The sequence below is a fragment of the Dipodomys spectabilis genome, unplaced genomic scaffold (genome assembly GCF_019054845.1).
Source record: "Dipodomys spectabilis isolate Male_0828 unplaced genomic scaffold, ASM1905484v1 ptg000094l, whole genome shotgun sequence".
In the NCBI taxonomy this organism is placed as follows: Eukaryota; Metazoa; Chordata; class Mammalia; order Rodentia; family Heteromyidae; genus Dipodomys; species Dipodomys spectabilis.
The window spans coordinates 14699414-14723328 of NW_024870771.1; the positions used below are offsets into that span (position 1 = coordinate 14699414).

General features: G+C 45.6%; 1 protein-coding gene across 1 annotated transcript in view; it reads left to right on the forward strand.

Annotated features, from left to right (window-relative positions):
• Tfcp2l1 (transcription factor CP2 like 1) overlaps positions 1-23915 on the forward strand; it is a 61274-nt gene that overhangs the window by 21544 nt on the left and 15815 nt on the right. Inside the window, exons 3-10 of the mRNA XM_042685168.1 lie at positions 11677-11753; positions 12250-12355; positions 13168-13274; positions 14870-15022; positions 18506-18616; positions 21038-21129; positions 22941-22989; positions 23070-23163. Coding sequence (XP_042541102.1) covers positions 11677-11753; positions 12250-12355; positions 13168-13274; positions 14870-15022; positions 18506-18616; positions 21038-21129; positions 22941-22989; positions 23070-23163 — 789 coding nt within the window. The remainder of the gene's footprint in view (positions 1-11676; positions 11754-12249; positions 12356-13167; positions 13275-14869; positions 15023-18505; positions 18617-21037; positions 21130-22940; positions 22990-23069; positions 23164-23915) is intronic.

Here is a 23915-nt window from a genome sequence, read left to right on the forward strand (position 1 = left end):
TATTGTTCTGGAGGTTCTTTAGGATAGTCTCTTGGTGAGACCAGGAGTTGGAGGCCCCATGCACCTGCCTGCTCTGTGTTCTCTTAATAGGATTGTGTTCTTCCAATGCCCACTTGTCTTATTGGCTTTGTGTGCCAACTTGACCCTGGAAAAGTCAATAGCAATTGCTGCTGTTGTAAATATCTGTCATGATCTTGGGAGTTAGAGGTACTTATCCCTCTTTTCTTTGTATGTTTTTCAAATTTACAGGTAATACATTTAAAATTTTTATGTTCCTACTTTTTGAAAGCCAGCATTGGGATTATATATAAAAAATTAAAAAATTTAAAGGGGGAAGGTTCTTATTTAGTCAGTGTTAGATGCATATATAAGACTCATATATTGAGGTATTTGTATATTTTATTTTAATTATTAATATTATTATTTGTAGTGCTAGGGAACTAGCTCAGGGCCTTACAAATACTAGGCAAGTTCTCCACCATGTGTATAGATTATTTTCAAGCAAAAGAGTAATCATAGTGTGTTGTACTTTTTACCAAGTAATTTGCTTTTCCTGTGTGTGAGAGAAAATATTTCTTGTCTACAATATAATTTTTTTACTATAAACCTAATTTAAATTTCTTTTTGACTTTTAATTTAGATTTTAATTTTTAAACTGGAAGATCTCAAAGGTTTGTATCATGTACTAACTATATTCTTCACTAGACTCACCAGTTTCTTAATGTTTTGTCCTATTTGCTTTATCTCTTCTCTCTACACATAACAAATGCATGGAAATATAAATATAGCTCTGTGTATGTACTTGTATGTATCTATATATAGATGTGCTTATCTTTATGTGTACCTGCATTTGTTGGTAGGGAAAAGGTGCCATAGTAACCATGTAGATATCTCTATGTATTTTTTTCTCCTTGAATCATTGGAGAACTAGTTGCAGACAACTAATGTGGTGCTTTATTCTTAAATAGTTTAGCATATATTTCCTAAGAACAAGGGCATCCTGTTTTTTGTTTTTTTTTTGTCGGTCATGGGGCTTGAACTCTGGGCCTGGGCGCTGCCCCTGCGCTCTTCAGCTCAAGAGGAGTACTCTACCGCTTGAGTCACAGTGCCACTTCCTAGGGCATTCTTATATGTAACTACAATCCTACTATCAAAACTTAGAGGCTGTGGCTATGGACCATCATATAGTCCTATTAAAATAGGACCAATAATTTTGTTTATTTATTTATTTATTTATTTTTGTTGGCCATGGGGCTTCAACTCAGCCTATGTACTGTTCCTGAGTTCTTTTGCTCAAGGCTAGCCCTCTACCACTTTGAGCCACAGCTCCACATCTGCTTTCCTAGTTGTTTATTGGAGATAAGAGTCCCATGGAATTTCCTGACCAGGCTGGCTTTGAACCACAATCCTTTGGATCTCAGCTTTCTGAGTAGCTAGGATTACAGACATGAGCTACCAGCACCCAGCAGAACCAATAATCCTGACAGTATTCCTTAAATATTTATTTTTATTAAAAAAAATTTAAAAACATTTTTATTGTAAAGATAGGGTACAGAGGGGTTACATTTACATGAGTAAGGTAATGAGTACATTTCCTATAACATTTATTTTTTTGTAGTTCTGGAATCAAACCCAGGGCCCTTTTTGTGTCTTATAGCAGGTTTTGCCCAAGATCAGACCAGAATGAAGAGCTGTATGTAGCTGTCCCTGGACCATAGCCTATCCCTGTTTTCTGTAACATTGCTGTTCGTTTTTTTCTTCTCTCTCTCTCTCTTCCTTCCCTTCCCTTCCCTTCCCTCCCCTCCCCTCCCCTCCCCTCCCCTCCCCTTCCCTCCCCTTCCTTGCCCTCCCCTGCCCTCCCCTCCCCTGCCCTCCCCTCCCCTCCCTTCCCTCCCCCCTCCCTCCCTCCCTCCTTTTCTTTCTTTCTTTTTTTTTTTTTTTGAGGCTGTAGTCGTAGTTGGACTAGAACTCAGGGCCTAGAGCTCTTGATTCACTTTTTCACTCCACCACTTGAGCCATACTTCTGCTTTTGTCATTTTGATGGTTAATTGAAAATAAGAGTCTCTCAAATTTGTCTGATGAGGCTGCCTTTCAACCTCAATCCTCACATCTCAGCCTGTTGAGTAGCTAGGATTGCAGGCTTCCAACTTATGCAAATATCTTTAGGCATCTGTATAGACAATTCTGTAGTCCTGGTGACGGAGTGACTGGCTCTCAGGCTGTGTGCATTTTTAATATTGATAAACTTTGTCAAAATGTCCAGTAGGCCAGGACCCAAGATGATCTCCCCTTCCTAGCACAGGTGGAAGAGGATCCTCTTCCCCATGTCTTTGTCTTAGGGGTTCTTGTTATTTATATCTATTTTCCCAACCTGATGAGAATCAGGCACTGTGTTTTTTTTCATTTGACATTTCTTTAATCATTAGTGAGAATGCGCAAGATTTTATGTTCTTGCTTTGGCTAACTAGCTGTCTTGTTGCTTTAGGGGATTTACTGTCAGTTTGGCCACCGTTAATGAGCAACCTGTCACCTGCTCTAACTGTAGACAGAGTTGAGGCTGCGGGGGGACTGGTCCAGGGAAACTAGATGTCAAGAAAAAAATTTGCCTGAAGAGAGCTGTGCCCTCCTGGGTGGTTTGTGTTAGTTTTGATTCCTAGTTTCTGTAGCAGAGCAATTGTGAGATCTGATGATCCCTTGAATTCAAAATAGTTTGTCTCCTTATATGAAAACTTTGCCACTGCCCCTAGGCCAGGTTTTGGATATTGTTGGGTTGCTTGAGAAAAGAGGTTTGTTGAGTGCCTGGCAGGGCCTAGGCATAGGGCCCTCCCCATCTTTGGTCCTCAAATGGTCAGAGTGGGAAAGGGCTTGAAGTCTAAGGAAGGTAGAGCAAGCTTTCCTACCCATCCCTGTGGATAGGCTCCAAGCCACCATTCTGAGGTGGTGGTGGGATGTGGCGTTAGGCTGAGCCCATATCCAGGTGAGGGTTAAGTAAGAGAGAGGGTCTCCAGGGCTCATTCCACAGTGCTGGTGGGCTAGGGGTGGTGGGTGGAGCCTGACTGCCCCAGCTCCTCGCATCCACAGGTGGCTGAGGGAGTTGAATTGGGAGCCACCTGCACAGGTCTAGTTGACATTCAGAATGTGAAGCTCTGTTACCACTAGTTTTAGAAATGCCTTTGAAAGTTTTGAAATTGGTGGGAGTTGCCTAACCACCCCCTCCCCCCTCTCATCTGCAATCTTCATCTACTTGTCAGGGACTGCCTGCTACCTTCCAGAACCCTATGCATCAGTATCAAATGCCCCACACATTTTAGAGATCAGAAATCAGTAGGCTGAATGGAAGCCAGACTCCAAACCTAGGAGCTTTCCCAAGTTCTCAAGCCAGCTACAGAACTCACACGAACACTGATGCTGCTTAACTGTATTTTTTTTGGGGGGAGGGGCATGATTTATTTATAGTGTCTATGGGCCTACGATTCCAAGACTCTGGTTGAGGACTATATATATTAGTAGTACACACCAAAAACTAGATCTTATTTCATGCTCTTTATCTCAATACTGTGGATGTTTGATTCATTTTTTCCCCCGGTAATGCTTCCCATAGCAAAGACATGCCTCCTGTGTGTGTGTGTGTGTGTGTGTGTGTGTGTGTGTGTGTGTCCTGGGGCTTGAACTCAAGGCCTGAGAACTGTCCCTGAGCTTTTGTGTACAAGCTTTTGCTTACCCGCTTGGGCCACAGCTCTACTTCTGGCTCTCTGGTGTTTAATTGGAGATAAAAGTCTCATGGACTTTGCTGTCTAGGCTAGCTTCCAATCATGATCCTCAGATCTCAGCCTCCTGAGTAGTTAGGATTACAGGTGTGAGCTACTGAAACCTGGCCAGACATTCCTTCTTTTAACTGGTCTATAATTTGCACTTTATCACTTCAACTTATTAGCACATTCACTTTTCTTTGCTTTTGGTGCCTGGCTATCTTTAAAAAGATCTCTTGTAATGCCTAATATAATGTAAATTGTTGTTAGAGAATAACTGAGGAAAAAGTCTGTTCCCGTTCAATTCACAGGAGTGTCTATGAATATTCCATCTCTGCTGCTGCTTGAATCTGTGGGTATGGAACCATGGATTCAGTACATCAGCTGTATACTAGGTCAGCCCTGAGGGGGATGAGCAGGAATGGACAGAAGGGAGAATACAGTAAATGAAGGAAAGTGGGAAAGAATGTGTGCCTTATTGGGAATTATGATTGGCGTCTGTGTGTGTGCGTGTGTTGCGTGCACGCGCGCATGTGGGCATGCAAGTGTGCATGAATATGAATGAATATGTATAAGCATGTGAGTATGAATAGTATGTGTGAGCGTACTATTGTGTATATGCCTTTGTGAATGTGTATGTTTGTGAGTGTGTGCCTGTGTGATTGTAAGCACATGTATACATGGTTATGTGGGAGGTGGGTGGAGAGAGAAGGAATGAGGTGACATTGATGCAAAGCCATGAACTTGCTTACACCCCAATACAGATGGTAAGCTGTGCATGAGACAACACAGGAGAAAGGCCTCCCCTTCCCTCCCTCCACATTGTATTCCTCCTCTCCCTCCCCTCTCCTTTTCTCTTTTGTGCCCTTACCTGGCCTTGAACTGGGCCTGGTGCTCTCATACAGCTTTTTAACTCATAGATGGTGCTCTACCACTTGAGACACATGCTTCCTTTGATTTCATCTTTTTGATGAAAGTGGTTGTACAAAGGAATTGCCACTTGACAAAGCAGTTTATGAATACAGTGCATCTTGATCGAGTTCACCCTTTTCAATATTCTCACCCATCCTTTCCAACCTACCCCTTCCCTCACTCTTCTTGACCACCCTTGACCCCCACCTACTACTTTCAAGTACCCACTTTCTGGTGTTTTATTTTGCTTAACTTTGACTTTGCCTTCCTAAGGAATTGCACTATTTGTGTTCTCTCTCTCTCTTCTGTCAGTCATGGGGCTTGAACTCTGGGCCTAAGCACTGTCCCTCAGCTCTTCAGCTCAAGGTGAGCTAGCTCTTTACCATTTGAGCCAGAGTGCTACTTCCTGTTTTCTGGTGGTTAATTGGAGATGAGTCTGACAGCCTTTCCTGCCTGTGCTGGCTTTTGAACTGCAATCCTCAGATTTCAGCCTATGGAGTAGCGAGCATTACAGGAGTGAGCGACCGGTGCCTAGCTTGAGTTCTCTCTTGAATCTACCACATTTCAGTTAATACATTTGTATATACTTATATACCACCCAATGCATTTACTTACAAGTTTATAAGTAAAATCTAGCTTCCACATATAAGAAAAAACAGGCATTCTTTGTCTCTCTGACCTGACTTAACTTCTCTTAACATAATATTTTCCAGGTCTTTCCATTTCTTTACAAATAGTACAATATCCCTTTCTAATGAGTAAAATTCCATGCAGCTAAATGCAGTGCTCCGTGAAAGAGCATGGTCACTATTATGCCTGTACTTAGCATGTAGCTAGAACAAGTGGGGGGTGTGGTACAGGGACTGCCAACCCTTTGAGCCCCAGTACCTTCAGAGCTGGACAGTCAGAAGGCAGAACCAGTATACATTAGGATGGCCATCAATCCAACTGCTTCTCTACTGTGTGTGTGCACACACGTGTATGTACATGCATGAGTGTGTGTACACGTGTGAGGGGAAGATTGTAGGATTTAATTTCAAACTCAAAAGATAAAACACCCATATACTCAACGTATGATTTTCAGACTTGCTAAATTTGCTTCTGTGGTTAACTCTTTCTAAATTGGTTGCTCTTCTTGCCCCAGAAGAAAGCCAATAGTGAGAAATTTATGTTGGTAATTTCCATGTGCAGAAATTTTTCTCTGTTCCAATTTAGCCATAAAAATTAGCAGTATTTTGATTGTCTTTGATGTAATCATGGTAAGTTTGTTTACTTCAAGTGTCTTCCACCTCTGGAAGTTTTCTATTCTCTCTTCCTGGCTTCCTTTCTTCCTCTCTGTCTTTCTCTTTCTTTCTCCTTTGCGAGTATTAAGGCTTGAACTCAAGGCCTTGTGCTCTTGTTTGTTTTTTTTTTTTTACTCAAGGCTGGAGTTTTACCATTTAAATCAGCTCTACTTTTGCCTTTTTGCTAGTTAATTGGAGATAAAGAGTTTCACATTCTTTCCTGCCAGGGCTGGCATTTTTTTTTTTTTTTGGTTGGTCATGGGACCTGAACTCTGGACCTGGGCGCTGTCCCTCAGCTCTTCAGCTCAAGGCTAGCAAATCTACCACAGCACCACTTCTGGCTTTTTCTGCTTATGTGGTGCTGAGGAATCAAACCCAGGGCCTCATGCATGCAAGGCAAGCACTCTACCACTGAGCCACCTTCCCACCCCGGGTTTTTTCTATGGTCCTCACATCTCATCCTTCAGAGTAGCTAGGATTACAAGCAGGAACCACTAGTAGCAGGCTCATATATGATATGTGTGTGTATGTGTATGAATTTTTGTATAGCTATATATGTATATGAATGAAAAGTTCAGGATTTTGTCTTCATAACTCAATTGATTTCTCAATATAATATAGTTAGGGATTTATTTTTCATTCAATTGATTTTCCAATATAGTGTGAGGTAGGGATTTATTTTTCCACATGGATAACTCATGTCCTACATTATCCTTTATCCTGTTTTTACATATGTAGATCTAGTCTGGGCTACTTAGTCTGATTTTTGTGGTTCTGTTTTCATTACAAGAATGGCATAGGCTGGGAGCCGGTGGCTCATGCCTGTAATCCTAGCTACTCAGGAGGCTGAGATCTGAGGATTGTGGTTCAAAGCTAGACCGGGCAGGAAACTCCATGAGACTCTTATCTCCAATAAACCACTAGAAAACTGGAAGTGGCACTGTGGCTCAAGTGGTAGAGCACTCGCCTTGAGCTAAAGAGCGTGGGGATAGCACCCAAGCCCAGAGTTCAAGCCCCACAACCACCAACAACAACGACCAAAAAAGAATGGCATGGGTTTAGTTACCATAACTTTACAACATGTTAAGAGCATTGTAAATAGTTTGGGAACAGTTAATCATGAGTTGACATGGCAGGTTGTGATTATGAATCTGTCAAACTTTTAAGACCTGTCTGGGTTCAGAGAACCAAGTTCAAGGGCATTGAGTATTTGAGCTGTGAAGAGAAGGAAGGGCTTAGACTGAGATCGAGTAGACAGAAAAGTAATGTCCATAAAGGAGCTCAACCATGTCCTGCCAGATGGATGGCGACTAGGTGGAGGTTATTTTATTTGGTGTGCGCGCGCGCGCGCGCGCGCGCGCGCGCGCGCGCGCGCGTGTGTGTGTGTGTGTGTGTGTGTGTGTAATTCTAAGATAAACTTTTCGTAAGTATAGCACATTTTTGTAATTCTAACTCTTGCCTCCTTTAGTGATGTTTTCCCTTCTCAAAGAATTGTTTAGATTGTAGGCAACAAATATCTTAACAGGGGAGGGAGTTATGCTGTAAGTCCCTGAAGGCAAAATGCAAGCAGGTGCCTTCCAGAAAGAAGTTGAAAGGGAATCACGTACAACTGCCTAGCTCAGTCTAACTAGCTTTTGTGATCTTGCCCTAAGCAGGTAGCTGCTCTGGGCCTTTACTTCTCCCTGTCCAAAAGAATTCTAAACCTTGCTTTTAACTTGTTCTGGGAGTCTAGGGAGTTAATACCTGTGTATATTACCTGCTAATACCTTTGTTGTTCATGAATGACGCTTTTAGTTACTGTTTCCTAGAAGCCTTGCAGTTTTTTTTTTTTTTTTTAATTTAATTTTATTTTATTTGAGAACATACTGTACAGAGGGGTTACAATTACATGGGCAGGATAATGCATACATTTCTTACCAAGCATTGCAGCCTCCTCCTTTGTTTACCCTTCACCTCCCTTCCCAGCCTCCCCCCTCCCTCCCACCCAAGCCTTGCAGTTTTGCTTAGGAATACTGGCTTGTTCATTCTTTCCCTTGATGACTGAAAGTCTGTCCACTCTTCAGGTTCATCCTCCTGATAGGGCTGAATAGCACCCACCTTTGCGTCTCTTTTATCTTCTAGTGAAATTTTCAGTGTCTGTTTTATCCTAGCCCCTTTCCGGCCCCACTTGAAGTGCCCAGAAAATTGCCAACCCTTTGAGGACAAGAGTATGTTTTACCTTTACACATCCCATAGTTTCTGCCTAGAAGAACACTGCAAAGTATGGGAAATCACATGGAAGCATTTGTATTCTGGACAGTGCAGGGATGAGCAGAATAGACACAGTCTGGGTCTCCATATGACTTTATGGGTTCCATGGTTCTTGCTCATGTGCAGAATCCATTCTGACTAGGTAGCAGGGTCCACATTTCATGATCAGGGTCCAGATTTCATGATCTAGTGTGTGACTGGAGGAGAGCCTACTGGGTAGCACCATGCCATGGGGATGGGGGCTCCATCTTCTCCCCTATTTGTTGGTTTTGGGACAGGCTGGCTGGATTTCTGTCTGCAGCCTTGAGCCAGGCTGGAGGTACACTGTGACAGGGGAGAGGCCCTAGAGTGGGACTCTTCTGTGATGGCATGATCCTGGCCTGAGACTGTACTGAATACCTCTGCTCTGAGAGGCCCCTCAGTGGAACCTCTACCTGCCCTCTACCCCTGGTACTTGGCCTGAGTTGAGGCTGCCCCACAGAACCTGGGGTCAGTGCTAATTGGTCTCCAGAGGTGCCTGTAAATTCACATAATGGCCATCTGGGCCTTGGGCCTCTGCCAGTGTCATCTACATTTTCATCAGGGAAGGTGGAGGACACTGGAAAAACCAGTTCGGGTGTGGACGGTGCGTTGTATGTCCTTGCAGGGAGTGCTGGACTCTTGGTTCAGGAGCCAGGAAATGTCTCTTAGAAAATCTACCTTTGGCAGAAAGTTAGATGAGTTGAATTAGTCAGCAAGTTCCTTTAACGAATCATGTTCTTCAAGCAGGCCGGTGAGGCAGGATGGATTTGGGGTTTGCTGCTCTTCCCTGTGATGGGAAAGACACCCATCATAACCCAGAGCAGTGCTGTGTCTTCTATTGGAGAAGCATTTGCTTGGGCATACCATAAGATAACTCCATGAAAGCCCAGAAGCGGACATGGCTGAGGGGGCCTGTTTGGGCTTGGCCACCATCCTGTTCACCATTGTGCTGGTGAGCTCTTTGATGTCCACACCAGCTGAGTCACTGCTCACCTCTATAGCCCTTAGCGTGCAATTGTTGTTCCTCAGATATTTGGATTGAATGGTTTAATTTCCTTTCTTTATCCATTTCATTAGTCATTGGCTTGTTTCCCATGTCTGCTTTAACAAATGACTGCACGTGCCTTGACTGATCATGACAGAAAATGATTCTCTTACAGTCCAGGAAGCTGAAAAATCATGGAAAGACAGGCAGGGTGATACTGCTGTAGGAAACCTACAACTGGTGTGCCTTGTTTACTTTCTGCTGGCTGCAGGCATTCAAGATATAGTCTCTGTCTCCATGGTCACTTAGCATCCTCCTTTCCTCTGCCTTCACTGTATTTCTAGTAGATTCTTCTCATTGGATTTAGGGCTCACAGGGATTATTCCTTAATAGCATCTCATCTCAGAACTCTTAATTTTTTTTTTTTTTGGGTCCAGTCGTGGGGCCTGAACTCTGGGCCTGGGCGCTGTTCCTCAGCTCTTCAGCTCAAGGCTAGCACTCTACCACTTGAGCCACAGCGCCACTTCTGGCTTTTTTCTGCTTATGTGGTACTGAGGAATCAAACCCAGGGCTATATTCATGCTAGGCAAGAAATCTACCACTAAGCCACATTCCCAGCCCTAGTCAGTTGCCTTTTAAGCTATGCAATAATATGTTAGTTATTAGGTTTCTAAATTCATTGTTAGGAGTTTTTGTTTTATATATATGTGTATAATTTTACTTTTTTATGGCTAGATTTTCCTTTTTTCTGTTGATTTCAGATTCAGAAAATCCTTTCCTATGAAGTGTATAATAGGGAGCTAAAATAACATAATGAGAAGCTGCTTTTTAACATTGACCACTTAAAGCTGTACATGTTTGTCATGTACAACATTATGTTTGAGGGCTGGGAAGTTGGCTCAGTGGAAGAACGCTTGCCCTGGGTTCGATTCCTCAACACCACATAAGAAAAAAGAAAAAAGCCAGAAGTGGCGCTGTGGCTCAAGTGGTAGAACACTAACCTTGAGCTGAAGAGCTGAGGGACAGCGCGCAGGCCCAGAGTTCAGGCCCCACGACTGGACCCCCCCCCAAAAAAAAAAATTATGTTTGAAACGTGTACATATGTGATGATTAAGTCACACTAATAGTTGGGTGCTGGTGGCTTACACCTGTAAACCTAGCTACTCAGGAGGCTGAGATCTCAGGATAACCATCACAAGCTAGCCAGGGTAGAAAAGTAGTTTGTAAACTACTCAGAAAAAGGAGGAAGTGGTGTTACAGCTCAAGTGGTAGAGTGGTTGAACACAAAGAGGTTCAGGAACAATGCCCAGGCACTGAGTTCAGACTGACAAAAAAAAAAAGTCACATTAATACATACGTTGCCTCACATGTCAGCAAACTTCAGAATACAGTATGCTGTTGTTAACTATAGGCATCATATTGAACTCAGTCTTCCTATCCAAATGAAGTTTCTATCCTCTCATCAGTATTTCCTCTTCTACCTTGACAAATTGATTATTTTATCTAATGGTAACTTATTTTGCTATTTGCTATAAGATGATGGTCTATACTTAAAAAAGAAACAGCCTTTAAATGGATTAAAATTTCACACACCTGCATATGTATGAGAGACAGACAGACAGACAGACAGACAGACAGATAGACAGATAGATAGATAGAGGCAGAACCCAGGGAGATCTGAGTAAGATCTAGTTTTGTGAATTGTTTTGTGTTAGTGTCAGACCTCAGGTTGATAATGTACCATCATCACATTAGATGCCACGATTGAATTATATCTTCTTGTAAGTCTATAATTATTAAAAATAAAAAGGGTGCCAGCAGCTAGTGGCTCACACTTGTAATTATAACTACTCAGGCAGGTGAGATCTGAAGATTGTGGTTCAATGACAGCCAGGCAGGTAAGTCCGTGAGGCTTGAAGTCAGGGCCTGGGCACTGTTTGCATGAGCCATGAGCACCCAGCTCTATTTATATTCTTGTGCCAGCTTATGTTGGTTATATGTCACTGAATAGAATCTCCACACCCTTTGAAATGCATGGAATTCTTTTAACTGGGAAAAATGCTTCTCATTTTGCCACTAGAGACAATGTTTAATGTCTTGGTTCCTTTACACCTGCTCTCAGGAATGGCACGGTTAGTTATTACTACTAACATGAATTTAAGTGGCTGTGCCCCATTGGAGATGTGTCCCTTTTAATGCTAACTGTATTTTTTCTTTTAGAATCTCTTTCTTTGGTAAATGTCAAGGTACTATCTCTGAGGGGGAGGGGTCACATGGTATGTTCCTTGGGGTGACATAGGCCCCACCAAGCTGGATGGACAGTTTGGGGGGATGGATTAGTCTAGACTTGTTTCTGTAATACTCATCATGGCTTTGAGGCCTGGGTGGCCATAGAGGGTGTTGAGAAGGCTGCTAGCTAGATGAGCCCCAAATTTGGACACTCAGAAACAGGATATGTATCGTTAACCCTCTCCAGGTCAATCCTATGAAATCCGACTATTGGAGAACCGGAAGCTGGGAGACTTTCAAGATCTGAACACAAAATATGTGAAGGTCAGCCTTGGGCCCTGGGCCTCAGGTCCTGTTATATCTACCTGGATGAGGGGTGATGTGGGTGGAGGTGGGGAAAGACCTCAAAGGGAAAGGTGGGTTTTAACTCATCCCTAAGCTACAACTCTGGTCCTCTGTAGCTTCCTGTCCTGAGATTACACAGCACCAAGGGCCAGAATAACTTTGCTGATGAAACCAGATCTAAATAGACAGTTGCAGGTTCAAGCCTGGCTTCGCCACTTACTGAGCCTTTCTGAGCTTTAGTTTATTTGCTTATCTGCACAAAAGGGTCCATCCATCACATATGTGTCAAATCTTTTTTGTAATCCTGAAAATGATGGCATTCTTTATTCTTCCAATTTGTGGGTTCTAAGGAGAAAGCAGTACATAGAATCAGATCCCCAGAGGTGGAACTTGAGATAGGTGGGGTCCCCTGGCTGAAGGTAGGTGAGGTCCCCTGGCCCTCCACTGAGATGTGTACCCCACACCTCCCTTCCAGAGTATCATCCGTGTGGTTTTCCATGACCGCCGACTGCAGTACACAGAACACCAGCAGCTGGAAGGCTGGCGGTGGAGCAGGCCGGGGGACAGAATTCTGGACATTGGTGAGTCTCCCTGGCCAAGCCCAGCCTGAGGCAGCAGCCTTTATGGAGCTCTTTGTAGATGCCATATGGTAGACATCATATGAAGCTGGACACAGTGATACATGTCCATATTCCCAGCTCTCTTAAGAGGCATGAAGCAGGTGGCCCAGGGATTCAAGGGGTAGGTAGCCTGGGCTACCTAGAATTTCTGACCTTGTGTCAGAAAATTGAAGGAAGGAAGGAAGAAAGGAAAGAAGGAAAGAAAAAGAAAGAAAAGAAATGTTGGGGTTCTGACTAACTGTCATCTTCAGATGACTTTCAAGTCCTGCCTTCAAGGAGCTCTCTTTTTCTTTGAAAAACAAATTTCTACAGAGTATAAAGACCTCTTGTTAGAGAAGAATTCCATGAAGGCTCTGTAGAAAAATACCAAGTTTGACAGGATTTTGATAATGGAAGTGGAATTTTGGGATTTGGGTACTAGACTACAGAGTTTCATTGCAATCCCTTGAGATCAGATGCACCTTAGGAATCAGCCAGAATGGTAATGGGGTGTGTTACCCCCCTGGTGGCAGGGAACACTTCCAACAGGAAATCATGTACCATATTTCTGCAGCAAAATCAAATGACTGTTCACACAGAAAGGATAAAGTCTACAAAGAGCTTCACGGCAGTTCAAGTCAGGCTGTGTGCCAGGGGAGTTCTGCCAAACTTACCTTCCAGAGCTTTTGGCATTGCAAATTGTGCAGGAATTTGGCCCTCTGTGGAGGATCCTTCTCTGAGTACTGGGAGAGGCTGACAATTGCATCTTTGTGTGTGTATGTGTGTGTACACAGATATTCCACTGTCTGTTGGTATCTTGGACCCCAGGGCCAGCCCGACCCAACTGAATGCAGTGGAGTTTTTATGGGACCCTGCAAAGAGAGCATCTGCTTTCATTCAGGTGAGTGAGTGAGTGAGCTTTGGAGGCCAGCTTGCAGCTTCGCAAAACCAACCCATCCTGAAGGGTCTGAATGGTCTATTCTCCCTTGAAGGGAGTCTGGATGGTCTCCTGTTCTCTCTTGAAGGGAAGGTTGCTGAGGGAGAGAAGAGGAGTGTTAACTGCTCAGTCTCCAGCTAGCTGGGAAAGAACTTAGAATGCTGTAATATTCTGTTTGGATTTAGCTTACATAGAGAATTTATGAACTTTCTCCAGATCAGCATAAATAATTAGAAAGTAGACATTTTCCCCATGATAGTTGTTATTCATTGAATGATAGTTCATTATGCATATCTACTGTTATCTCCCATTGTTAACAGGCTCCATGAGGTTGGGTGGTCAAGGGTATGGCTGTGGCCTTGTAGTATGGCTCTGGGCTGCATTCTGGCTCTCTCTTTGAGTCACACTTTTTTTTTGTGTGTGTGTGTGTGGATACTGAGGCTTGAACTCAGGGCTTCCCATCCTTGCTTAGCTTTTCCACTCAAGGCTGGTGTTCTACCACTTGAACCACACACAGCTCTACTCCTGGGTTTGTGCTACTAATTGAATATAATCTTATAGATTTTCTGCCCTGGCTGGCTTTGAACTTCTATCCTCACATCTCAGCCTCCTGAGTAGCTAGGTGTGTGCCACCAGTGCTTAGCTTTCACTGTGTACTCTTGAGCAAGTTCCTCCTACCCCTATTTTGAGTTTCTGATTGTAATACCGAAGCCACCAACCCAATACCCATTCTATGGAATTCACTCAAATTCCTTTTTTAAAAGTTTGTTGTTGTGTTGGTATTGGTATTTGAACTCAGAACCTTGCACTGGCTAGGCAAGTGCTTTACCCCTTGAGCCACGCATTGTCTTATAATTTTTTACTGTATAAAAATTATTATAATGGGACTGGAAAGGTGGCTGAGTGGTAGAGTGCTTGCCTTGCATGCATGAGGCCCTGGGTTCGATTCCTCAGTACCACATAAGCAGAAAAAGCTGGAAGTGGTGCTGTGGCTCAAGTGGTAGAGTGCTAGCCTTGAGCTGAAGAGCTGAGGGACAGCGCCCAGGTCCAGAGTTCAGGCCCCATGATCGACCAAAACAATTACTATGTTTTAATTCATTGTAGTATATAGTAATGTATCCGCATCACACCTTCTATGAAGCAAGCACTTAACAGAGATAGAGCTGGTCTGAGCATTTTGGTCCTGCACCAGCCTTGCCTAAGGATGCCAGGATGGCAGAGTGGTTAGGGTTGTGCTGGGTTACCTGCAGTCAAGTCTATGGGGTCTGCCAAAGGAAGAGACCCTGGGTGAGAGGTGAGGGCGGGGCTACTGAGGTCAATGGCCTGGATCAATGCTGAGAACATATCTAGATGGTCAGGCTGAGCCCCCTGAACCAAAGGGTCAGAGATGGGAGAAGGTGTCTTTTGCAGGGAGAAGACCAGGGAGGCCCTTGGTGTGATGGAGTGGGCCACGTGTGAGGAACAGCAGGGAGGTGGAAGAAGGGAGGGACACCTCTATGTGGAGAGGAACCAGGGAGTGGGGCACACATCTGACTACCCACAAAATGCTCCCCTCCCAGGTGCACTGTATCAGCACAGAGTTCACCCCAAGGAAGCACGGGGGCGAGAAGGGAGTGCCTTTTCGAGTACAGATCGACACGTTTAAGCAGAACGAGAATGGAGAGTACACGGAGCATTTGCACTCAGCCAGCTGCCAGATCAAGGTGTTCAAGGTGAGACCCTCCTTGCCGGGCCGTCAACCACATCTGCCTGCAGTGATGCCACGAGGAGGTTGCCCCATGCCCTTGCTCAGAGAGGCCAGCTAAAAACACAGCACCTTAAACGAAAAACAAACAAACAAAAAAACACACCAAAAAACCAAAATGAAAGCTTCTCAACACTCCCGAGTCTATTAATCAAAGAAACATTCTCAGAGGTTCCTTATGTCTGTCCTTTCCTGCTTCCTGTCTTGTACCTCTTGTCTATGCCTTTTATCTCTGGTTAGTTCCTGAAAATGGTAGGCAACATTCCAGCTCTTTCCCATGTGCCCTTGGGGGGGATATGTCATTCTCCTCACATAGGGCTGCCGGGTGCCTGCAGCCAGCCCTGTTCTCTGCAGGTCTAACCTGCCTTGTTTATCTGGGTGTCTCCAGCAGATGCTTGCAGAGTGGGAGGTAGAGCCACCTCCACAGGAATTGTCTTGAATGACAGCCCCAAGGCCCATTGGGTAGCCTAGGTCAGTTTGAAACCCACTGAAAAATTCTGCCTGTGGCGGCTGGGAAGACAATAGCAGGTCATTTCAGACAGGAGCATTAGAGAGACCACTGGGCTGTGTTGGTGGACCTGTGCAGGGATGATTGCAAATATAAACAAACATCCACAGGGAGACAAACCATAAACTGTGTGGGCTTGGGGTCTGGTATTCTGAGCCCTAGCAGGGGTTTGGGCAAGGCACCATCTCAGCAGCTTTGGGGGAGGAAGCAAGAATGGTGTCTGCTCTAAGGATCCTGCAATGAGAGATCTGATTCCTGAGGATTGTGGACAGAGGACTCCATGGGCCTGGCAGTACTCTGAACTAGGCCACCCTGGTCCCTCACCAATGCTGGCCCTGGGTGGAGAGAGACGAGAGAGAGAGAGAGAGAGAGAGAGAGAGAGAGAGAGAGAGAGAGAGAGAGAGGACTGGGAAGAATATTTGCATGTCTTTTTTGCCCTTTAAAACCTGGGATGTAAAAGATCAGAAAGGAAGAGAGATCAGAAAGGAAGGGGGGAAGGGGTCAGGGAAGCTGGACTTCCCTGCTATATTTGCTTCCTTAAAAGTACAAACAGGGATAGGATTGGTACCAGTGACTCATACTTGTGATCCTAGCTACTCATGAAGCTGCGATCTGATATTATGGTTGGTTCAAATCCACCCTGGGCAGGAAATTCTGTAAGATCTTATCTCCAATTAACTACCAAAATGGAAAAAGGAACTGCCAAAAGTAGAGGTGTGACTCAAGTGATAGAGTGTGTCAACCTTGAGCAGAAAAAATTGAAGGGTTAGTGCCCAGGCTCTGAGTTCAAAAGCCAGTACCAGCACAAACAAACCTGTGCACATGATTAAGTAATTACTTGAGCCCAGGACTTTACACCAACCTGGGCATTATAGTGAAATTTTGTCTCAAATATCAACTAAACCTCCCCCCTTCCCCCAAACTCTAAACATTGATTATCTGACAATGTGTCTCACTAGATAGTGATGTCACTGGTCCCCAGTTTGGAGGTTCTGAGTTCATCTTGCCTTTTCCAGCCTCTAGTGATGTTCCATTCCTTGGCCCTTCCCCCTGTCTTCAAAGCAGAAAGTTCTTCCTCATCCTTCTGGCACTGTCCTGACCCTTGCTCCTTCTCTCCATTTTTCAGAGTCCTGTGATTACATGGAGCTGCTCAGATAATCAGAATCACTTTCCTATTTGTGGCTCAGAGTTAGTCCAGTCACCCAGAGAAATCACCCTAAGTCTTCCAGTGCAGCAGCTCCCTTCCTTGCTTAGACATCAGTTTTAGTCCATCATTCTCCGGTGTGCCGTGGGAATGAGACATTGTGCTGGATATTAGAAGAGAGGGGAGGGTCTTTGCCCCGTGGAGTACCCCTTCTTTCCCCCAGTTGCCTCTAGCTCCCTTTCTCCATGCCAGAATCTTGACCATGAGGGCCCTGCTCCCAGGTGGGAAGTTGCCTTATCTGAATGCCCCCAAAGAAAGCATTGGTATACCCTTTGGGGAGGAGCAGCCCCTGATTTCCCAGAATTGGCCTTTCAGGATGTCCTAGGAGGTGTGCGTTCACCCATTTGCCCCTACTCATAAAAGCAGATGACAGAGGTGTTTTTGCACCAGATCAAGCTGACCCAAAGTATCCCCCTTCTCTTCTGTCCCAGTCACCCCTCTGAGTTACTGAGAGCTCCGATGGGGTGGCACCACACCCTGTATAGCTCTGTATGAGGTGCCAGAGTCCTTGAAAGAAGAGGCCAGCTCTGCTCTGACCACCCAGGTTCACAAAGGCTTCATGAGGACAAGAGCTGTGCCCCCATATGCAGGCTTGGCCCTTATCTGACTATAACCCTTTTAGCATGGGTTTCAGGGCAGGGAGGCAGGGCCACCTGAGGGCCAGGAGCTTGGAGGTAGAGCAGGGAGACCAGGTGTGGTTGCAAACCTAGGCTCCTGGCAGCTTCCTTGGAACCATGTCTGGCTGTCACACTGTTCACTGCCACTGGTCTGTTCCGTATCTACCCATGTACCCCTACCTTCCACAGGTATTACCACAAGGGATCATCTCCCTAAAAACCTTTGAGCTGGAAACCAAAAGCTGTCACCAGAGGAAATGAACTCCATCTCCCCTTCAAGGAGCCACAGAGCCTATGCTAATCCTTTGTGTTTCCTGTGAATCACATGTGCTTAGTAGATCAGCCCTCAGCCCCCAATTGGTAAAGAGGGAATAATAGTGTCTGTGAGGCCTGGGGCTGGGCACTCAGGAGGCTGGGGCCAGGCATCCAGGACTGGGGCCTTCTATTGTAACTTAGTCACCTGGGGTCTTCCCCCTGAGGTCCCTTTCCCTTGTTCTGTATGTGGAATGGGAGCTGGGGAATAGGTATACCTCCTCAGAGTTGGAGCTAAAGGAGTCTTCACCAGCTGTGTGCAGTGGCTTAGGCCTGTGATCTCAACATTGGTGGTTGAGATCATAACCTGATGCAGGAGAATTTGAAATTTGATGCTAGTCTTGACTACACAATGAGTTATGGGCCTGCTTGAGCTGCATAGCATGGCTGTCTCAAAAAACAAAAACACCGAACAATAAAAGAGGTCTTCAGCAAATGGCCAGCATTTCAGAGAACATGAACCCTTGACCAGAAGTCCAACTGTTTTTTCCTTTTGCTGTCCAGTGGCTGCCCTAGGAACAAGTACATTATGGTTTGTCCCACAGCCCCTATCCATGAGTAAGTGGCCATCAGTAGCAACCTTTTCCAGATACTTCCCAATGAGCCCCCAAGGGCCAGGTTCTGAGTTCCCTCTGTTGAGAAAGCATAGACACATGCTAGTGTATGGAAATGGTGCTGCCCCATCTGGACCATCCCGCCTCTGCTTTGGGGTTTCAGGGCAAGGCAGGGAGCCTGTAGGCCTGGGGTCTTCCTCCAGTAGCCACCCTGGATTTTTATGGACTAAGTGGACCCTGTGCTGTGTGCTTATAGCCAAAGGGAGCTGACCGGAAACAGAAGACTGACCGGGAGAAGATGGAGAAAAGAACTGCTCAAGAGAAGGAGAAATACCAGCCATCCTATGAAACCACCATCCTCACAGAGGTGAGCACAGGGACGGGGCTGAGCCGCCAGCCCAGCAGGGCCAGGTGGGGTGCTGGCTGTACAGTCTTGGAAGGTCACCCAGGTGGGTAAATGGGTCAATGTCTCCTTTTCAGTGTGCACCCTGTGTGTGTGGCTTCCTGCCCACTTAAGACTTAGAGGCAGTTCAGATGTCACTCTGCGCTCTCCACTGCCCTTCACTGTGTATGCTCCTTTCTCAAAATTTGAACACTTGCATTATTTTGAAAATATTCATTTCACATGGTTCAGATTTCCAGAGTGTACAAGCAGAAGTATTCTCCCATTTCTCCCTCCTTCCCTCCAGGTGCCTCTGGTTCCAGGCAGATGCAATCTGCCTTACTTTCTCTGCACAAAGGGCAGATATACACACTTTGTCATTCTCCTGCGTTTGTGTGCCATAGTGCGCACACATGTACCCCTCGGTCCTGTGCTTTTGCATTAAAGAGCTTCTGGGGTATCTGTTTTCAATCCCTTCATGAACGGTTTGCTAGTGTTCAAGTGGTGCCAGGAATAACTGACTGTGAAGATCCATACAAGACAACTATATGTGCAGAGGGCCCCTTTTTGGAGTGGGAGGAGGCCTGGGTGGCAGGGTGTAAGTGAAGGCTTTTAAAATATGTGTGTGTGTGCGTGTGTGCGTGCATGCGTGCACACGTGCACATATGTGACAAAGAACCAATCCAGAGCCTCATGTAGATTAGGCAGCTGCTCTGCTAGTGAGTGACACTCTCAATCTCACTCCTGAGATTTTGCTGCTGGGGTGGATCTTGATGTTCATTTTCTCTGATGCCCAACACCTTGGCTGTCTGCTGCAGCCATTCTCAGGTCCAGGGGTACTGATGAGGTGCTTGCTGTCACAGACCTCTTATTTCTCTTGTTCTGGGTCACAGTTGGCTTCCCCACTTCTGCTGGGCTCTGTTTTCTTTAAACAATAATTCCATACTGTATCCTGCAATGGGTTACCTAAGTGGTGTTGGTATTTTGTGCATCGAATAATTGGACTTAGAAGATGTGGGCAAGACCTGTGCTGGCTCTGAGAATTGAGGCTGAGTTTAGAATAATGTTAGGCATAGACTGTCCAAGAAGAAGATGGCTGGGCATTGGTTGTGCACATGCAGGCATGCCCATGTATGTAAAAGCCACGTGCACATGAGTGTTTATAATAAAATAAGACAGCATAAAAACTAACACAGTGCCCTTCAGTGTATTGGCATTTTTCTGCCTGAAGGTAATTGTAATGGTGGACAAGTGGCCTGACATAGGAAGAGCCCTGCTCTCGAGCCAGCAGAGCAGCAGAATCCACCATGGGTTAGGACTCCATTTCTTCCCATGGCTGGTCCCTGCTGTGCTGGTGCCATTGCTGGGGGTGTCCTCTGCCTAGTGACATGTTCCTCTTCCTGGCTGAGCCTTTGCTTCTCAGCTCTTTTGCTGGCTCTAGTGCTGGTGAGCTTCATGCCACCACCCAGCTGCACAGCCATCATCACAGAGCCTTGTATTTGGTGGAAAGCCCTCGGCCATGACCTTGAGAGGTGTGGGTCCCCCTTCTATCAGCTCATCAGCGTTCCTGGGGCCAGAGGATTTAGCATCAACAAATTCCAGCCCAAACCTACAGCAGTTAAATATTTACCAAGCTTGGAAAGTTTCAGATCTGCCCTCTCCAGCATGGAAGGGAAGAAGTACAGCTCTGGAGCGCTTACCTCCCGTAGCAGGCAAGGCCTGCGGGTCTGGGCTCTTTGGGTAACTCCTGAATGTCTCATTTTTTACTTCCAAACTGGAAGTTCCTTGAAGTTTACAGAACGTGTGTTTCTCTGTCTCCAGAAGCCCAGCAGGATGCACACACACACACATGCACATACACACACACACACACATGCTGGAAGGAGCTGCTCTTGATAAACTGCAAGCGTAACTCCTACCTGACAAGTGCCCCTATATGAAGTTTGATTTTTTTTTGTTATTTTTTAGCACTGAATTTTACTGTTTATGTTTTGTCTTCAGAAATTGCCTATTCTCTCTATAACAGTCATTTACATACATTTTTCTGTGCTAGGAAAATCTATGAGCAATGGGCCTGTTTTGATTTTTTTGATTTTCTTCTTCGCTTGTCATCTCAGGAATCACAAGATTGCGTTTGTTTCCCTTTTTTGTTTGACTACCCGGAAACTCAAGAAAATAGACTCTTTTCACCATTTACCTGCACCAGGATACCTTCTTTAGATCTCTGCAATATTGGGTTTCCCTTCTTGTGACTTTATTAACCCTTCTAGTTGTGGTTCATTGCGGAAACTCAGTAAATGCTTGCTTCTTGGGACCTGAGGAGCAAAGACCAGAGCTTCTGCATCCTCTAGCTCATCCTGAGGACTACTGCCAATTTGTCACATTGTCTTGTCTCTCCTCCCACAGTGCTCTCCGTGGCCAGATGTGGCCTACCAGGCGAACAGTGCCCCGTCCCCAAGCTACAATGGTTCTCCCAACAGCTTTGGTCTTGGCGAAGGGTATGTCCAACCACCGTTCTTTTGGGGTCCTTGTGTAGGTCCTTTTCTTGATCTTCATACAGCATCTGGCAACTATGTGGGTTTCAGTGTGACAGTTGCAGCCATATTTAACCCCCACACTCTAGGGATCGAGTCTGGGGTCCTGTTGGACAAGTGCTACCCCTAAGCTACTGGGCTAGTCCTTGATTTTTTTTTTTTTTTTTTGATGACAGGTTCTCACTGTAGCCCAGCCTGGCCTTGAACCAGAGATCTTCTTGCCTCAGCCTCCTAGGCCCATGACAAAACTGAGGTTCTTGGGGTTCTTGGGGTGGCCGAGAGAAATTCTGGCCAAGTGCCTTTAACAAGTAAGCACAGAAGCTGAGTGGATTTTGGCTTTCTTGTCCTGGTGGAGTAGAGAATTTTCTCATGAGTGAATAAGCAAGGTTGCCCATGAACTTGATTTTACCAAGATAAAGTCTTCCCAGGAAAGTGAAAGAGAAATAGGAAAAGGATCATATTTATATCCAGTAAACCTACTGTTTTTGTTGGCTTTATTTTGTTTTTGACCCAGACTCTCACTGTATATAACCCAGGCTGGCCTCAAACTCATAGTTCATTTGCCTCAGCTTCTAGACTGTTGAGATTATAAGGCATGCGCCCAAGCATCCAGCTCAAACTTAGTCTTAAATGTCCACCTTTTTGGGGGGTGATTTTTTAAATCTCTCTGAAACTGGGAATAGGATCCCACAGGATCAAGAAGAATGAGCCTACAATATCTGTATGCTGTAGAGAATTGAAGGACAGCCAGTGTTGTTGATGGCTGGGACAAAAATCATCTTTTTTTTTTTTTATGGTATCTACAAAACATAACATTTACCATTTCTATCATGTTTAAATATACTCTATAATGGCAGTAGCTATGTTCCCACTATTGTGTAAAAATTCACCTCCTCTATCTAGTAGAGCCATTTTGGAAAGGATCTTTCTTTCTCTCTCCCTGCCTTTGCCTGCCCCTTCCCGTTTGTACTGGTACTGGGGCTTGAGGTACACAAGATCAAGGCCTCCTCCTCTTATTTGGCTTTTTCAACTCAGGGCTGGCACTTTTCCATTTGAGCCATAGCTCCATTTCTGGCTTTTGCTGGTTCATTGGAAATGAGAGTCTCACAGATCTTTCTGCTCTAGCTGACTTCAAACTGTGATCCTCAGAACTCAGCCTCCTGAGTAACTAGGATTTCAGGCATGAGCCATCAGCCCCTGGCTAGAAGATCTTTATCTTAAAAGAGCAAGTGCACAGGTCTTGTCCTTCCTGAGTTAGTGCTTAAGGAATGTCATGTGTTTCCTTTCCCTATTGGCAAAACCCAGATGGTATTGTCTGACGCCAACCTGTAGATACCCAGTGTATTCCCCATGGCCCTCCTGTTTTCAGGAAAGGTTTGCTGATAACTTTGGTTTGATTGCAGCTATTCAGGCCTTGAGCTATGGAGAGGAGAAGGACTTGGGGCCCGAAGTCAGCCCACCTTCCCTTGGACTGGGGCTTGGGATGGAAACTCACAGTGGGAAGTGATCTGCTCACCAGCAGGGGTTACATCCATGTGGTTGCTGCTAAGTGCTGGGGGTATAGTAGTTGTTGGCTAGGACCATGTCACATACCAGAAACTGTGTCTACACTGGTGTGTTTGCTGTGAATTTTGAGGGAATGGACAGTGTCTACTGCTCATTATAAGCTCTCAACTCATTTCGTTTAAAACAAGTCTCACACCTGACAAGATGTAGGATCCCTGACTGTCCCCAGAAACTCTCCCCCCTCATCGCCTGTCCATCTTCTGTTACAGCAACAGTTCACCAACCCACGCAGTGGAGGCCCTTCCCATGGGCAGTGATGTAAGTGTGTGCCGGGCTCTGGGGCTGGCGGTTCCCCGCGGCTGCAGGCCGCTTCTCAAGGCCTCATCTCTTTCCCGCAGCACTTGCTCCCATCCGCCTCCATCCAGGATGCCCAGCAATGGCTGCACCGGAACAGGTTCTCACAGTTCTGTCGGCTCTTCGCCAGCTTCTCGGGTGAGCATCTCTCAATAAAACCCCACAGGCATCTAGGAAGTACTTAGCAAGACCACCTGCTGTCCTGTCCACAGCTCTGTGGGGCTGTCTTGGGGAGCAGGAGACCCACAGTAGTGTGAGATCCCTCTCTTGCTATGCTGACACTGTGTCAAATGCTAGAGACATGAGATGCCACAGGCCAAAAATGCTGCCCCTCTGTGTCCCAGTCAGGTGACTTTAGAGGGACTGTTTGGGTGACTTGAATTCAGATGCCCTCACCTGTGGGCATAAATGGTTCTTGCCTACCCAGGAAGGGTCTTCTCAACCATTGAAACACTGCTTTGTCACCCTGTCTCCAGAGCCATAGTCTGAGATTTATATGTGAAACCAGAGGAGAGGCAGGATAGTTCCTTCTCCCTTAAGGCTCTGACGTCGGTTGGTGGCCCTTGGACAGAAGTCCTGAGCTGGGTACAAAGGTACAGTGAGCAGTGAGCCTTGCCACCAAGCAGCTCATCCTGGAGTGACCAGGAGTAAAGGTCCAGCCCAGACCAGCAGAGCAGCTTCCAGAGCCATCTATGGAGTGAGCAAGAGCGGTGTGTGCTCCTCCCCCAGATCTGCCCTTCAGAGCCTTCCTGGTGTTAGGGGTAGAAGCACAGAAACAATCAATGAATGGAATTGCCTGTTCTCAGTGGCCTGTCCTCAGAGACTTGGAGCTTTTGAGTCAGTTCAAAAGCATGAACTGGCATGGGGGTGGGGATGGTCAGGGAAGGACC